Below are 16,715 nucleotides of genomic sequence, written 5' to 3' on the forward strand. Positions count from 1 at the left end.
TTACTAGTGTAGAAGTTCTTAATATGTAGTTTACCATATTTATTAAAAACACTGAAAAATCTTAAAAAATGGAAACACTGCAACAAGAAAACAAAAATGGAAACGCTTAATAAAAAGAAACCCCCTTTAAGTTGCATCGGGCGGCTAAAATATATTGATTGTTGACTTTTCCTGCTGGTATAAGGGGTCTAATTTGTCTATTTAGAAATTGTATAACTTTGAATTAAAACAATTTTAGGTTAGAAGACTTGAATGTATAATCGTGTGTCAGTCAATCTGTCGAAAATCAGGGTCAGCAGGTCTTGTTGTTTTTCTTTTTTTACCAAAGGAATTATACAAAGCGTATTGAATTTATAGTAACATGAATTCGCTTTACTTAAAGTGTGAAGAAAATAATGTTTATCATTAGCTTGTTAGTCAGTTAGTAATTGTTTTATTTTTACAGATTTATGAGTCGAATCAATAGCTAATAGGCCTATATAAAATTTTAAAAATGGGTGATTCTGGTGAAGAAGAAGAGGTAATGCATTATTACTAAAATATTAAGTATTTTAAGCCTAATATTAATTACTTTTTACTAAACCCCTGTATTTCATTTGTTCTTGCATTTTTTTAGTTAGAAATAAACTCTTTGCTTTTTTATTTGCTGTTGGCTTTGACAAAAAAATGTCGCTTTTTCTGCAATTTTTAAACCTTTGCGTTTATTTAAGCAGAGACAGAGGCGAAAAGTAACACTGTTGTTTAAATTTTTTGTTATTTCTGTTGTTTGTGATATTGTTGTTATTTATTTATTGTTATGTAGCATGTATATTAATGTTATGTTTAAGTATGTTATAAACATTGATTTTTTAAATTATCCAAAATTAAAAAAACATTGTAATGTAACTAAGTATTGTTAGAAACAAAAGCTAAGCCTATGTTTAAACAAACATATATATTTAAGAAATTTGAAGATGCTCAAACCACACAAAGTAGTGTAACTCCTAATGGAAGTTCTTCAAATCTTGATCTTTCAAGTTCCTTACAAGCTGTTGAAATTGGAATTCAGCTTTTTTTTGATAATAAATTTGATGATGCAAGGAAACTGATGAAAGAAAGGTTACCTTTTTGTGGTGTTTTATATATTTAATAAGCTTATTTAAGGTGTTATATTTATCGGATTACTTTTGCTTTTATTTTCACACATAATGCCCATACTAAAACTCAATTATATTTGATTAATTACTAAAGCTTTATTTTTTTAGAATGGATACATGTGCTTACCATGCTATTGGCCACACTACTTTAATGTTCATGGAGGCCGTTCTTACTTTTGAACCTGTAAGTTTATTATTAAATACATGTTGAGGTTAAGTATTAACTTTTTATCTATTTTTGTTGCAGAAAGATATTGAAAATGCAATGAATTCGATTAAAAGCTCAATTAAAGTTTGCGAAAAGTAAGAATTATCCAAAAATTATTTATAGTTTTAATAAGCATGCACTCTGTTTTAAATGTCAGTTTATGAAAGCCATTAATTAAAATTTTAAACCTGTGTTCATAAGGTACTGGGTTTAATTCTAACTGCTTTTATGCAAAAAAACAGTTGGCAGTTAAATAATATGGCAATTCTGAAATAGTCAATTCAAGACTTGGCTTGGGTATTAAACCATACTTAATGTTGAGACTGTGATGACGTCCTCCCGTATCAAAAATAAATTTATTTAAACAATGTATTGTTTAAATTAGATATCGGCAAAAACAAACTGTCACAACATCTCTGGGTAAAATGTTGGGTGTCAGTCAGGGAGTTCCCCTTACAGAAGGTATTTAAATGTTTAATATTAAGGTTTTGTTAAAATTTTGTTTAGACTTTTTGTAGTTTGTTAGATTGTTATATATAATGATTAAGTTAAGCAAAATTTACGTATAAATTACTTTCAAAGAAATTGATTACTTTACTTAAAGTTAAAATCAACGTTAAATGGAACCTGCAGAATTTATTGATTCAACTTATTGATTTTTTAAATTAGTTTTGATTTAAAATCTAATTTTATCTAAAATAAAGCAAGCTTAAAAATGTATGCGTTATTATTTTAAAGTAAATTTTAACCAGCACTTTATAATTTTCCCATTATGCCTTTAAGTATTATAGTTTAATTATTTAAACTGGTTTAATCAAATATTTACTGTTGTAGTTCTATAGAGAATTGCTGTCAAGTAAATAATGTGGTTCATGTAAAATAAACAATTTTTATGTAAAAAATTGTTTAGTGATGTTAAAATATAATGAATATACTTTATGTCTGTGCTCAATTGAAATAAAACTTTTTTAATTAAATTATTTTTTAATTGTTTTAACAGATCAATTACATGCTGAGTTAATCTTTGCTGAACTTAATCTATATAGAGCAGCACTTACTTTCATACAGGTATTATTTTAAACAAAAATATTTATTTTTTCTTTAAAAGTTGTTTTAAAACAATGTGGTTTTATTTTTGTTACAAATTTATTAACTTTTTGTTATTTCCATTTTTATAATATATAATTTACAATGCAATGTAAGTAACCTATCAAAAATACACAATAATCTAAAGTTAAACATTTTTTGGTTAAATTAATAAACAACATATATCTTTTGTATTAAAAATCCTTTTTATTTTGTTAAGGACGAGGATTTAATTAGTTTCATCAAAGGAGCTTTAAAAATTCGTCTTTGTTACCAAACTTACAATCGATGTCACAAGTTGATGAATTGTGACGAACTAAAAAACGGAGTTCATACAAAACATTTTGTTGGGGGAGTTATGCTGGGGTGTGGTGCTTTCAATATTGTAAGTAAAATTTTGTGATAAAAAAGTTTGCAATGATCGGATTTTTGTCATATTCCTGAAAACCATAGGACTAAGTAGACATTTTTTCTGAAAATCATATTTTTAAAATTTTACCGAAATGTAATGAATTCTCAAAACTCCCTTCTACCAAAACCCTAACGACAAAAGTCTATTAATTTCTAAAAATTTTTATCTAAATTTTAATAAAATGCTGTTTTTAAACTTTGGTTTGGTAACTTATCTTGTTGTTTAAATTGCTTTTAGTAAAATTAATAGATATATTTTATAGGGTGTTTCTCTCTTACCACCTCGTGTGATAGCATTATTGGAATGGATTGGTTTTAGTTCGAACAAACAAGAAGGAGTGAACCAACTAAAACAAGGTTACATTAAACCCAACTTACGAAGTCCTTTGATTTCACTGTTTATATTGGGTTATAATCTATTTGGAACTGTACATTTAGGTGAGTAATATTTTGTCGAAAAATCAAGTTTAATTAAATACTATTGTAACTTTAAGTTAGTGTCATGACATTAAGTTAAACTAGAACTTTAAACTGTTATTGCTTATTTATATAATTACTACTTGGTTACTTGCCCTATGGGCTAAATTTTAATTGTCGTTATGTAGCTGCAACAAATATATGTTTATGTTAATTTACCTGTGCTTCATACACAGTATAGGTTTATGTATAAATATTGTCCAGTAAGCTTTATTATAATAGGTGCCACACTACCAAAAAAAGAAACAATTGACTTTGTTAAATTAGAAATTGCTTAATACTAATAATGCATCGAAGTATTATAGAGTTTGTTGTTTGTACGCATATTTAACGACAACACAATATCAATATTTGTTAATCGTGCACTTATATGCTTTTGTTTATTCTTTGTCATTTGTTGACTTTTAGTAAACACTTGTTGTCTATATTTTGCAAAATTGTAAGTACTGCAGGTTAACAACTTGCTTATATTATTTTTGTATTATAAAGTTAACAGGCTAGTTATAAAGTTGTCGTTTTTTTTCACTTAAAGGCCTATAAATTGGAAATACACAAATATATTTACATGTAGGTTGTTCACTACGCAATTAAAGGCCAATAAATTGGACTTACACTGTTATATTTACATATAAGTCGTTCACTAAGCTTTTCATATGTAGATTTATCTGGTAATTTAATACACTAATTTACATATTGTAATCTTATACACAGGCACACATGATGCTGACATGCCATATACTGAATCAGTTCTTACAGAAATGTTGGCAAGATTTCCAAATGGGGTTTACTTTCATCTATTTGCTGGAAGGTTGCAACAACTTAAGGGAAATTTTCAAAAAGTTGGTTTATTTTTGTTTGTTAAGAATATATTTTGATATCTTTATATTTAATGCGAGAAGACTGTCTTTCGCCTTTAACATAAAAACATATGTTAACCTAACCCAGTCTGAATTTTTTGGGCTTTTTGGGGCCTTACTTAAGGGTATTTATTATTGAACCCAGAACCTAATGTAGGAAAGCTAACTGTTTTGCCTACAAACAACGTGCTGGTTAAATTATAATTGATTTAAAAATAATCGTTTTACTTTTTTAGGCAATTGACCATCTACACAAAGCATCAACTCTTCAAACAGAGTGGAAGCAGTTTTCACATATTTGTTATTGGGAGTTAATGTGGTGTTACGCTTTTACTTTAAAGTTGAGTGAATCAGTTAGATATGCTCAGTTACTAAGGTAGGTGGTTATAGTTAATTGTAAAAAAATTTAAAAAAAACTACATTGCACTAAAAGGTTTTAAAAAATAAGATGTTAAGAATAATTTTATTTGATTTTTTATGAAACTTTTATCGAAATTGACTTTAACTTGATTCAGGGCAGAGAGTAATTGGTCGAAATGTATTTATACTTACCTATGTGGAGTATTCTTATACATGGACGATAAAGTTAAACACAAGAGTGAAATTATCAAGTTATTCCAGTAAGTATATAAAAGAAATATCTGTAAAATTTTAAGGTAGATATTTTGATCTATTTTTATGCAATTTAGGGAAATTCCAGGTTTAAAGCAGAGATTTGCAGGGAAGAGTATTCCTATGGAGAAGTTTGTGGCGAGGAAAGCACGCAAATATTTTGAGCAAGATCATTATCTCATGTTACCTGCTCATGTAAGTTAGTTTTTTTTAATTTAACTAGTAGATAGCCCTCTACATTCTGGATTTTAATTGTCATAACATGATTGCAACTCACAACTAAAGTTGCTTGTGCAGTTTAAAATTTGCATAGGTATAAATTGGACATACATATATATATCATCCACTCAGCTCCATTATATACAGGTCTTTATGAATGTTACCAAAAATACTTTTAATAATTAAAGGTTTAACCAAAAATTATGCCTTAAAATGTCATTTTACCAACTTTGATATATTTTCCTATTACCACCCTTTTACTTCAACCCGCCTTTAGAAAATGCTCTTTGATTTGTAAAACAAATTTGACTTACATTTTGTAAGAATGTTTTGTTGAAATTTATGTCTTTTTAGCAATATGTGTATACACTCCACTTCTTTTTCAACTTTTGCTAAGTTAATGTTATACGTTAAAAAATTGTCATACATTTTAAATATTTCATGTTTAAATTAAAGGAGATGATATATTGCTGGAACGGTCTTCTCATGTTAAAAGAAAACAAGGAAATTGCCGAACAACATCTTCAGATTATCAACAACGAACAAACTACATTGGAAGAAAAAAAATCACTAAACGGTAAACTAGTCTAAATTAATGAAAAAAAAAAATTCATAAATTTTTTTTATATTTTACTTAATTAATAAAATTAAATTTCCTTTCCTATTTATACCACTTAACATATTATTTATATTTTTTAGAGCAAAATTCAGATATTAAATTGAAATCAGGGGATTCAAATTTTCATTATTACGATGATTATTGTTTGCTTCAACTTCTAAAAGGGGCGTGTCTTAGATACACAAATCAACCAATGAGGGCAGAGTTATGCTTGACCGACGTCAAGGAAAAGTAAATAATTTAATTTTAAATTTCTATAAATAAAAAAGCTTAGTTAACAATATATTTAAATATTTATGAATGTCCAATGTATACTATGTATTGCCATTTAAAATTTTAAAAATATGCTGATTGCCGTGCGTGGGTAACCTATTTTAATTCACCTATAGTTTCTAATGCTCTTATGCTGTAGTACCATGAGTAAGACACCAAAAACAGTATCAACTCTGAGCCAACACTTAATTAGCAGCATAATTATCAGGCAATTATAAATCTAATATATATCTCAAACTGCCATGGGCAACTCGAGACTGGGTCGAGGTAACTGATGTTACTTGATGTTTGGTAATGAAGTTGACCTTCCACATCGATGATAAATAAATATAAAAAAAAATTACAGGCATATATTAGTTGTGAGTTGCGACTATATCACGACAATAAAAACTCTAACCATAGAACAGGGAATCAATATGTATTTACTAATAGCTTTAAAATTGAATTAACTAAATACTGATAATTTTTTTTTAAAAAACACAAATTGTCTTTTTTCTAAATGTCCTATTAAATTAGCATAAATATCTAAACGTAATTTAACATATAGTTCTAATTTATCTTATATTACTACACATAATTGTTTAGTTATGAAGGAATTAGTAAGGACCACTACCTAGCACCAGCAGCTTTAAGTGATCTAGCCTGGATTTTAATAGAGGGTGAAAGATTTAAAGAAGCTAATGATCTACTTAAGTTTACAAGGTAATGAAATTAATTTTTTTTTTTAAATGATTAAAAAAGAATGCTCTATGTAGCAGGGATGTTTTTAAAGAACGTTGACTTTTTTTTGAATAAAGATTCAACCGGCAACAGGGTGTAGTGATCAGAACAATTGACTTCAGTACATGAGGTCTTGGGTTTAATCCCCTCTGCTGTAATGCTGTGGTTCCCTTACGTAAGGCACTCTAAACAGTATAAACTCCTGCTGAGCCCACTTAATCCTCAGCTTTATTATAGGGCAAATATAAATCTTTAATATCTAAAACTGCCGCAGGAACTCGAGACTGGGTCAGGTTAACTGATGTTACTTTATGTTTAGCCCGTGAAGTCGACCTATCTAATCGTGGATAAATAAATGTAAAAAAGATTCTAATTTAAATTTTTTTTTTTCAGGAAAACTTACTCCCATTATTCGCTCGAATCTCGACTTCACTTTCGGATGCACGCAGCTCAATCCCTCCTTAACAAAAAACTATCACTGACCTGAGTTGTGACGTCAACGATCTAATGTGTGACGTTGTCGACCTTATGTGTACAGTCATAATTTTTTTCATACCAATTTTGCGTCATCGAGTATTGTGACATCATCAATAACAGAAGCGTTTTATTTTTTGGCGTCAACGTTTTTTAAATCTTATGACCTCAATATAGACTAATTTTTGTTTATAAATTTATGACATTATCAGCTTAATTAATTTATTTATAGAGGGTATTATTGTGGAAACTGTAAGTATGGTATAGAGTTACTCAGTAGCATATCTGTTCATTATGCATATTTTAATATAATTTATATATGCCGCCAGTTTGCAATATTTAATATAATTTCAGTATTTTGAAAATCTCTAAAATTCACATTTTTCATCACTGGTTTCGTAGCAATTCTGATTTTTTTTGGCAATCATTTTTCCTCACTCTAGTTTGGTTGACAGTTGGTGGCTCCGCCCTTTTTTTAGCACTGTGATTTCTCGTATTTGCTTGACTTTCGTTGATTTAATTGTGTCCTGTATTTTTACTCATTCCTTATAGTTTCTATTTTAATCCAAAAATGCATTTTGTCGATTTTATTCATGATTACTTACTATACTATATCGTAATTTTACCTTTAATCAAATAAATTTAAACTCGATAACACACATTTTGTGACGTCATTGAAGTATGAGTATGACGTCATTATTGGAGCTTGGCAAAGGGTTAAACTTAAATAGTTTAATTCATAATCTAAAGCTTCTATATTCAGGTGTAAAGCATAGAGAATTGCTAAAAATTAATTTTTTTGGTATTATTAACCATGTTGGTAAAGTAAGCAAGTTTACGCTTATGTAAGTATATTTTTTTAACATTTATATTACCATTTTTTTTATAAATAAAAAAATATTTTTTTTTAGATTTTAGCAAATTATGAAAAATTTTCCAGTCGGTAGTGGGCGAGAGAGACGCTTTAAACCAAATAGGGTACGTTTCAAATTTATCCGTTTTAAAAAAAATAAATGGTCTTGCTTATAAATTAAATAAATTATTATATTTTAGGCAATTCAGCAATTTTTATTAAAAATGGACCCAATATTGAAATAATTATAAAAAAGGTAAACTTTTTCAAAAATTCATGATAATATTTAATAAAAACATATGTAAATTTTTTTGTATTGTTTAATACTAGACATTTGGGTAAAATGATTCATTATATTAACTTACATTTCTGTCTGGACTATTTAAATAATAGAAGTGTGAATCATAACAAGTTGTTTAAAACATATAATATTATCATTTTTACAAATACGAAAACGGTAAACCTAGATACTTGTTCTCATTTTATATAAATTAGAAACGTAGTTTTTAATGGAAAATTGGATATTTTAATAATAACAAAAACTAATCGAAGCGTTCTATTGATTTGTTATTAAATTCTAGGCATGTTATTATAAGGTATTTTATAAATCTTTTTTTTTCGTTTCTCCAGAAAGCGATTAGTTGTTCGCGATATCATAAAAGTTACGTTCTAATCAGTTAGAACGACATTTTATTATTATTAGTTTGTTGTATTTCCTGATATTCAATATTTTGTTGACATAAAAAAATAAAAAATTAAAATTGCGTTAGTTAAAATTTAAGTTATTTTTTAGCAAGTGAAACTAAATTTGTAACGAGTTTTGTATTTTTTTTTCTTAAATGTCGCTTTAAAATTACTATTTAGGCAATTTTTATTTAATAAACAATTAGACGACCTAAATATATAGTTTGGTTAATTAAGCTAGTTTATTTTTAAACAAAAACTTATTTTTAAATCTAATGTTAAGTTTTTCCTTAAAAAGCAACGTTTTAGTTTTTTAATAAGTTCCGACGATTCTATTGTTTTTTAAGTCAAGCAGTTTCGATATTGGTGATGTTGTGTAGCGCTAGGCTATCCGCATAGTCAACAGGGTCGTATATTACACACAGAAAATGTACACAATCGTTAATTCTTATCGAATAAGCAAATATTAGCTGAATTTAGATTTATTTGGTTGCGGTGTTAGCTTCCTTAAGTGGTTTAATTTATAGAGTGTTCTAATGAACTGGGTAAGGTTCTTTTTTAAGTCAGAACGAAAGTAAAGGTAATAGTAATTTAGAAATGTTAAATTATTTTGAATTTTCATCTTTTATGTGTTTTTTTTTGCTATTAAAATGTACGGCGTTTTTCGCTTTAATTTAGTATGCAAATTTCAAGGGTGAAATGCACGATTTTTATATTAAGGAACTATGGGTATTCAGAAGGGTTTTAAAAACTATAATCGCTAAAATAATAAATTCAAAATTTAATTGACCACGTGTTTATATTATCGGATTATTGCAATTAAAACGATGGTATATTATATAAAGTAAACGCCCCTTTATAAAACACACGCCAACTAATATAAAAGCTCGCGGACTCTAAATGATGTTCGATTTTTCTTTAGAAGACGCTTCGTCAAATAATAACGCGATTTCCGATTATGACGTCACAAAACAACATGCGTTCGTTTGCGAAGATGCCTTCTAACGACGCGACGCTGTTCAACTCAGTTTAAAATAGAAAGATGTACAGAAAATGTTCAATACAAGAATGATAACCCACGAGTGATTGATGTTAGTTAAGTTAGGTTTAAATGCGGGATAGACTGTAGTTTATATTCTCTTCAATCGCGGTCAATTTTCAATACAGATTTAAGTTTTACGGCTAGACAATACAGTTAATACAACGACGATTAATTTAATACATACAAAAATAAAAAAGGTAAATTATTAAAAGGTTTTAGAAATCTATATACACAGAACATTGGTCTTAACAAGTGATTTAAAATTGACATGAACAGAAAATCAATTTTTAAGCAAAGATTAGATAAATATAGAGATAAAAACACAGATATATTTATAGATTATTTTGTGAGGAGTCTTATATTAAGTACCGTCGCTTTTTACAACATATTTTCCGCTGTAACGTAATACTAAAGTGTTTTCATTGTAATGTTATTGTCTTTTTTTAATCGTAAAAAAACGCTTTTTTTATGATGGTCTATATTAAAAGTGAATATATAAACCATAAGATTTTATTGAGGTTATAACGCTATCTTATTTTGTGTTTGTTTTAAATAAATTATTAACTTTTTCAAAGTATTCTAAACATTCTGACATTTTTAAAAACACTTAAAAAGTTATTAAATTTGCCACAAAAAGCGGCACAATAAATTTACTTTTAAAATTAATTTTTTTTTTTCAAAATTTCAAACAAACTTAAATACGCTATAGTAATGGTGGCATATTTAAATATAAATACTTTGAATAACCTAATAATACAAAATTAGCCGAATGTTGTTGCTTTAGTGTTGTATATTAGAGGGAGGGCGTGAATACATTAGAGATTAGATTCACATAACAGCGCATGTGTTTAAGTGACATGTAATTCTTGATTAAGTTTAATGCTTGAAAACCACATACTTATATCGAGTATTGAAATAACTCACTACTTCACAATTCGCTTATTGGATTTAAATACACACAATTAATCATTAGCTTGCAAAAATTTTTTTTTTAAATATTTTATGAAAAACATTAAGAAATATTTGATTAAATTTTTATTTATATTAATTTAAAATTATTCAAGTTTAATAACAAACGTAGTTGAACTTGTAAACATTAAGTTTTATTGTAGTTCACTTTAAACGATTTTTTAAACTTATAACGACAGTTATGGGTGTTCAATAAAATTTAAATAAAACTCGTAAATTTCTTCAAGAATATAATAAAATTTTCGGCCTCGTAATATTTTTAATTTAAATTTTACGGTTCAATTATAATATAACGACAATGACACGCCTGGCTATAATTTAAGATATTTTAAAAGAAATTTTTAATATATTGACACATTCTGCAAAATTAATAATCATTTTAAAGAGAAATTAACATTTTTGAAAGATTAGAATTGGTTATAAACATATATGGTCTCGTATTACTTCTAAATAACAAAAAAGTTGTTAAGTTTTATGTTCAAGTTGGGGTAAGTTTTATGTTCAAGTTGGGGTAAAAACAGGTTTATTTACCCCGCTTAGCAAATACTCATAAACTTTTAGGTTAAACTATTTTACTTTGAAGTTTGTGTTATTAAATCATTTTATCATCTTGTTTTTCGAGTTTTGGAATATCGATTTTTTTAACATTTGTTTAAATTTTTTGCTTCATTAAATCTAAAAAACTTACGACATTTTAATTAAGTTTTATTATTTTTTATATTATAGTTATTGATCTATTGTTCATATATTTATCAGGTTTTATTACAATATTAATATATCTTTGTAAGTAACAGACCTTATAAAATAGTAAATATTATTAAAATTCTATGAAGATTTTTTCCAACGGTAAAAAATTTAATTAAAATTTTGTTTGTTTTTTGTTTCTGTTGTTTTTATGCTATTGTTATTTTTTGAAGAAATAAGGCACCGTTTTTGTTTTATTATCTTAAGTTTTTCGATAAATAGAAAAAAAAAATCAATTGAATTGCGCGGTCTGCTGAAATTTTTGATTTCATGTTGTTTTAATTATTTATAGCAAAAACACAAATTTCTTTATTATATTATGTTGTTTTAGAATTCTTTTTACTTTAATATATTATAAAAATAGAGTATAACAATTTTTTTATTTGTTTGTAAAGCAATTTCACATAATTAAAATATTTCATTTTTATTTAAGATTAATTTTTTTTTCGTCGCCTGAATTTTCTAATTAATTATTTATGACAGAACACAAAACCAAATGTGACGTCACAATGGTCAATGAATTCCAATTTGGGCCCTCATTAATAATCATGGGCCGCTGTAGAGAACATATTTTCGTTTTAAAGATTTTTTTCGCGCTGAATTATAGCTCTATTATCAATTAGATACGATGCGACGTACCATAAGGGCAGACGTTACGTCTTATTATCAAAAAAGGGTTTAAAATAAATTAACAATTTTAATATTATTACTATAGCTCTCAAAATTTATGCAAAAGTTTTAAATTTTTTAAATATTTTTGAGTTATTACAATCTAAAATTTAGAATGTGAAGTTTGCAATTTTAAATTTAATTGAGCTATTTATTTTTGCTTAAATGGAGAATGAAGTGCACTTAAAAATTGGGCGGTGCTGGATAAAATGATTGCTTTTTATTTAATGTTAATATAAGTATTTTATATTGATCATAGGATTAATAATAATATTTCCTAGTTTTAGGCCCAATACAAATATATTAAAACAAATTAAAATATATTGCTTTCAGAAAAGGTATTCGTTTATAATGATCAAGATAAGGTACTAATTTTTAGTTTTTGGTATTAATTTTTTGCTTGTTTATAGAAAAACAAGTCAGTTTTTAGTTAAAAATTTGGTGACTTGAAATTTCTCAAAGTATTGTAAAAATTTAGGTTTTAAGATTTGTAGTTGAAGTCTGTTGTTTATCTGTCTACACTATGACTAATAAGGAGGGAATAAATCGCCTTATTAACTATTTATATTACTTGAATGATTTAAATTTAGAATGTTTTACATCAACAATTACTAGGTTGTCCAATCATTTTGCTACGAAAATTTTTTGGTATTTTTATTTTACAAAAATTTTTTTTTAAGTATATTATTAACATTTTTATTATTTAAAATGTAATTAGGGTATTTTAACATGCAATTATATTGGCTTACAAGAAATATTAAAACAACAATTATTATTCCACAAAACTGAATAATTTAAATTGTTTATGTTTTAAAAAATGTAATTAATTTTTTTTCTTATGCTTGTTTTTATAAATCAAAATTTTGGACAGTGGCGTATCTTAATAAGGTTAAGATAAAGCGTTTTTAAACAAATATATATCAATGTTATTTTAAGGTTTATTTTTAATTAAATCAACCGGTATATCAACACAAAAATACCCACGTGTTTTTTAATGTTTCCTCACGTGACCATCTCTATTGTTTCTTGGTTATGACGTCATAGACGGTTGCGTAGGCCGCTAACTATGGTATACTCCCAAAGAAATAAGACAGATTTAAGTCATTTTTAAATTGGTTTGTTTAATTTAAAGGATTAAAAGCTAGAAAGATGGAGAAAATATAAGCGAAATACTAGGTTTTCAGTGTTTTTGCTTTCTGTAAAAGTAAAATATTTAGGTTTAAAACAGAGAGTCTTTGATGTATATATGTGATAACTTTTACTTAGATTGCGCAAAAAAAAATAGAATAAAATTAAATATTTCAAAAGTATGAATTAAAAGTCTGTATTACAAGATTATTGTGTCTTGTATTTTATATACATTATTAATAAAATCAAAGTTTTTTGTAGATTTTAGATTGTTGCAAGTTAGGGGAATTTTTACACAATGCAAGGTACTTTTCCCACTCAACCTCAGTTGCTATGGGAACCCGTTCAACCACAAGAACAATACGTCATGTCTCCATTTATGGCCCCCATGGAGGGATTAATGCCTCTTCAACCCCAAAGGGGGGTTGTTATTAAAATGGCGGATGGGTCATGGGTTATGACCCCTGGAATTCCCCCACAAACTCCACAATTACCCCAACTTCAATACCTCGCCATTCAACCGCATCAGTACGTTGATCACGTGACGCAGATGACGCAACAATCGCAACAACGAAGTCACGTGCAGCCAGCGTTAACTCACGTCAGTCAAATTCCAACGAACCACGTGACGTCGTTGCCACAGCCCAACCCTATGACGTCACTTCATCATCATCATCATATAGCCGTGCAAGGAGGACACCAAGTGAGCATGAGCGAAGTAAATCGAGTTCTCGTTCCCACGGAGGCGGAAATAAACCGGATGTTGGTTCCCACAGATGGGAGGTCGATTTTGGTTCCAAGAAGAAGGAGTGGGCAAGGTGAGAGAAATTAAAAATCTTTTTTTACAAAAATAACGAATATTTTGTGGCACTATTAAGAGTTATTTCGACTTTTTTTTTCTTTTAATTAATTTAGGCCAACTCCCAAGGGTGTTCCCCGCTCCCACTACTCGAACTTTGAGAGGAAATAATTTCGCCACGAGGCGGCGCAGTGAGTCGTTCGACGAAAATATTCCCCAGGGTAAATAATAATTTTAAAAATAACTAATTTATAAAAACATTAAAAAAAAAATTTTAATTTTTTTTGTTGTTCTTAGTTTGTGATACTCCCCTTAAAAAGCTCTCTCTTCCTTTCCGTGACGTCAGCGGGTTGACGTCATCAGTTTGTGACGTCACACAACGGGTCACAGACGGAAGGTTTGTGCACAAAATCATGGAAGTCGTGGAATTCTATTTTTCTGATGATTGCCTTTCCAAGAACGCTTACCTTCTAAAACAGGTAAATTTATATTTGGAGTGTTTTGAGGTTTGGGGTTCGACTCCTCGTGAAACCCAATTTTTTTTTTTTTTAGTTTTTATTATGTTTTCTTTGTAATTTTTAATTGATAGGTTTTAACCCTTAAAACTGTTCTTGTTTGTCAAATTGTTTTTTTTAAAACCTAGAAGATAGATTACGATCTAATATTTTGATTCTAATAATAAAGCCATAAAGGTTAATTGTTACCCTATTAATGGAAAGTGTTGATTGACACGCATACATGGTCTTTTTATTCATTAATTATTTAACAAATTTACTCTTCCGATGTGAAAATACATTTAACATTCAGACTTGAAGGGGCCTTGCTGTGTAATTTTGAAATTTTCGCATAATTTAATTTTTGTATAAAAATGTGGGAAAAATATTTTTTTTGAAATTTGAAGCCCTGATCCTTATAATTATCCCTATTAATAATTAATTAAAACATCATAACGAAAGCGTCTGGCAATCGAGCAAGAAAATATATGATTAAGAAACGCACGAACGGTAAACAAAGTTGACGTCACCACCTCACAATGACGTCATAGGCCTAATTACGTGATTTCTTATTTTTAGACAAAAAAAAGGTGGAAACTAATCGCAAATTTTTTCAGTTGATTTTTAAAAATGATGACGTCATATACAGCATTTTGTTTTATTTTTGTTTAACAATTTTTATTAATTTAGATATCTCAAAACGACAACGGATTTGTCAGCATTCGCCGCATTGCCGCTCTTAAGCGAATTAAATCCCTGACCAGAGATATCCACATGGTGGAGCTAGCTGTCAAGAAATCAAATAAACTCGAACTGAGTCAGGATTCGACAATGGTAAGTTTCAAAAATTTAAATTTTTTACACAAATCAGCAGATTTTATTTTTATACCACTTTCTTTTTTTCAGATTCGACGTAAAACTCCACTGCCTTGTAATATTGAGGCTCCACGTTTTGTCAGAACCGTTATCGCAATAAACCTTCCACAGTCACAACCCTCCCTCGAATCTGTGACGTCATTATTTCGCAGATATGGTGACCTTACTCAGGTCAGAGTACTTAAACCCGACAAACAGCTTCCGCCTTATCTTCGAGATTATGTAGCGGTAAGTACTTGTGACGTCATAATCTAGTATTCCCATATGGTAAAGTGACTTGTAATCTTTAATCCCAGTATCATTGTGACGTCATGATCTATTATTTTTACGCTATGATAACAAAATCTATCAAGGGGACTCTTTCTTAAAATCGTTTTTTTTGCTCTGGTTTCGTTTATTTTTTAAGTATTTTATTTGCTTTTTTAAAATGTATGTTGTTAAGGCTTAAATTTATTTTAGCACTACTTAGATTTTAAAATTTTAAATAACAATCTAAATTCCAGTGGGTACCGGACCTCGGTGTGAGTTACTGTGCGTTGGTTGAATTCGAATCCCAGGACGAGGCCCAGAAAGCTTGCAGGGAGATAAATATGATGAACAGGGAGAAACAAGGACTTAGAGTCGCTTTATTGAAACCAGGGGCCAGGTTAAGGAGGACTTTGTACAGAAAATACAAAGGTATTTGCTTGTTTCTGTTTTTGTTTAACTTTTATTTGTTTTTTTTACAACTGTTGTTGTTTTTTAGACGATATTCCACACGACGAAGAACAAACAAACAACAATAACAATTCTTATTGTGACGTCACTGTTGATCGAGATTATGACGCAAGCGTATCCGGTTCGGGTTCCGAGTCCGACTCAGCCTCTTCGCCGATTCCAAAGTATGACGTTGGTCGACCCATGACGTCATCACCTACGTCATCGTCAGACAGTGGGTGCGGAAGCGGAACGGAGGAGTCTGGATGTAAAAAGAGGATAAACAAAAGAAGTCCACGATTTAACGCACTCGACCGCGATTCCTCGGATTGTGACGTCTCGGTGATTACGTCATCAAGAACGCCGCGACGATCGCGCCCAAACAATTCACCCTGTTACGTCATTAGAGCCCCGATTGGCCCTAAAGATAACGAGGCAAGGGGATTTCCCGTGGGGTTTAGAAAAAGTCTCGAGGGTTAAAATTTTATTTTTTAGGATTTTTTGATATTTTCGCATAAGTTCAAAAGCGAACGATATGCTTGAAGTTTGTTGAAGCCTATCTTTTCGAAGTGATGCATCTATTTGCACTGATGACGTCATGATGCGGTGTTTTCTACTGTTATGTTATATTTTGATTGAACCAAATAAATCATACATACAAAAGTTTTA

At 28.7% G+C, this 16,715-nt stretch overlaps 2 protein-coding genes across 3 annotated transcripts; both read left to right on the top strand.

The window, feature by feature from the left end:
- The first annotated feature begins 173 nt into the window (after positions 1 to 173).
- Positions 174 to 7,724, top strand: LOC145744715 (tetratricopeptide repeat protein 39B-like). 2 transcript variants are annotated; one of them, XM_082562638.1, is made up of 17 exons: positions 174 to 299; positions 446 to 520; positions 944 to 1,098; positions 1,245 to 1,320; positions 1,384 to 1,439; positions 1,730 to 1,806; positions 2,345 to 2,412; positions 2,651 to 2,815; positions 3,105 to 3,279; positions 4,030 to 4,157; positions 4,412 to 4,551; positions 4,691 to 4,795; positions 4,865 to 4,982; positions 5,463 to 5,583; positions 5,706 to 5,856; positions 6,484 to 6,600; positions 7,012 to 7,724. In XM_082562638.1, exons 2-17 carry the CDS (start codon positions 494 to 496, stop codon positions 7,103 to 7,105), a joined length of 1,773 nt encoding a protein of 590 aa, XP_082418764.1. In that variant the 5' UTR covers positions 174 to 299; positions 446 to 493; the 3' UTR covers positions 7,106 to 7,724. The 2 variants fall into 2 exon arrangements, with proteins under 2 accessions (XP_082418764.1, XP_082418765.1); XM_082562639.1 differs by having other exon boundaries at positions 187 to 291.
- A 79-nt stretch (positions 7,725 to 7,803) lies between these two features.
- LOC145746517 (uncharacterized) lies at positions 7,804 to 16,712 on the top strand. Its single transcript, XM_082564813.1, has 10 exons — positions 7,804 to 7,937; positions 8,004 to 8,070; positions 8,146 to 8,201; positions 13,443 to 13,999; positions 14,097 to 14,201; positions 14,278 to 14,459; positions 15,165 to 15,308; positions 15,381 to 15,578; positions 15,854 to 16,028; positions 16,096 to 16,712. The coding sequence occupies exons 4-10, from the start codon at positions 13,480 to 13,482 to the stop codon at positions 16,524 to 16,526; spliced, it is 1,755 nt and encodes a 584-aa protein (XP_082420939.1). The 5' UTR covers positions 7,804 to 7,937; positions 8,004 to 8,070; positions 8,146 to 8,201; positions 13,443 to 13,479; the 3' UTR covers positions 16,527 to 16,712.
- Positions 16,713 to 16,715: the final 3 nt, after the last annotated feature.

Source organism: Corella eumyota, chromosome 3 (genome assembly GCF_963082875.1).
Source record: "Corella eumyota chromosome 3, kaCorEumy4.1, whole genome shotgun sequence".
NCBI lineage: Eukaryota > Metazoa > Chordata > Ascidiacea > Phlebobranchia > Corellidae > Corella > Corella eumyota.

Coding starts and splice junctions, on each gene's coding strand:
- LOC145744715 (XM_082562638.1), top strand. CDS start 494: ATGGGTGATTCTGGTGAAGAAGAAGAG. Junction 4,796..4,864: donor GAAATTATCAAGTTATTCCA/GTAAGTATATAA, acceptor TATGCAATTTAG/GGAAATTCCAGGTTTAAAGC. Junction 4,983..5,462: donor ATCTCATGTTACCTGCTCAT/GTAAGTTAGTTT, acceptor TTTAAATTAAAG/GAGATGATATATTGCTGGAA.
- LOC145746517 (XM_082564813.1), top strand. CDS start 13,480: ATGCAAGGTACTTTTCCCACTCAACCTCAGTTGCTATGGGAACCCGTT. Junction 15,579..15,853: donor ATCTTCGAGATTATGTAGCG/GTAAGTACTTGT, acceptor TCTAAATTCCAG/TGGGTACCGGACCTCGGTGT. Junction 16,029..16,095: donor TTTGTACAGAAAATACAAAG/GTATTTGCTTGT, acceptor GTTGTTTTTTAG/ACGATATTCCACACGACGAA.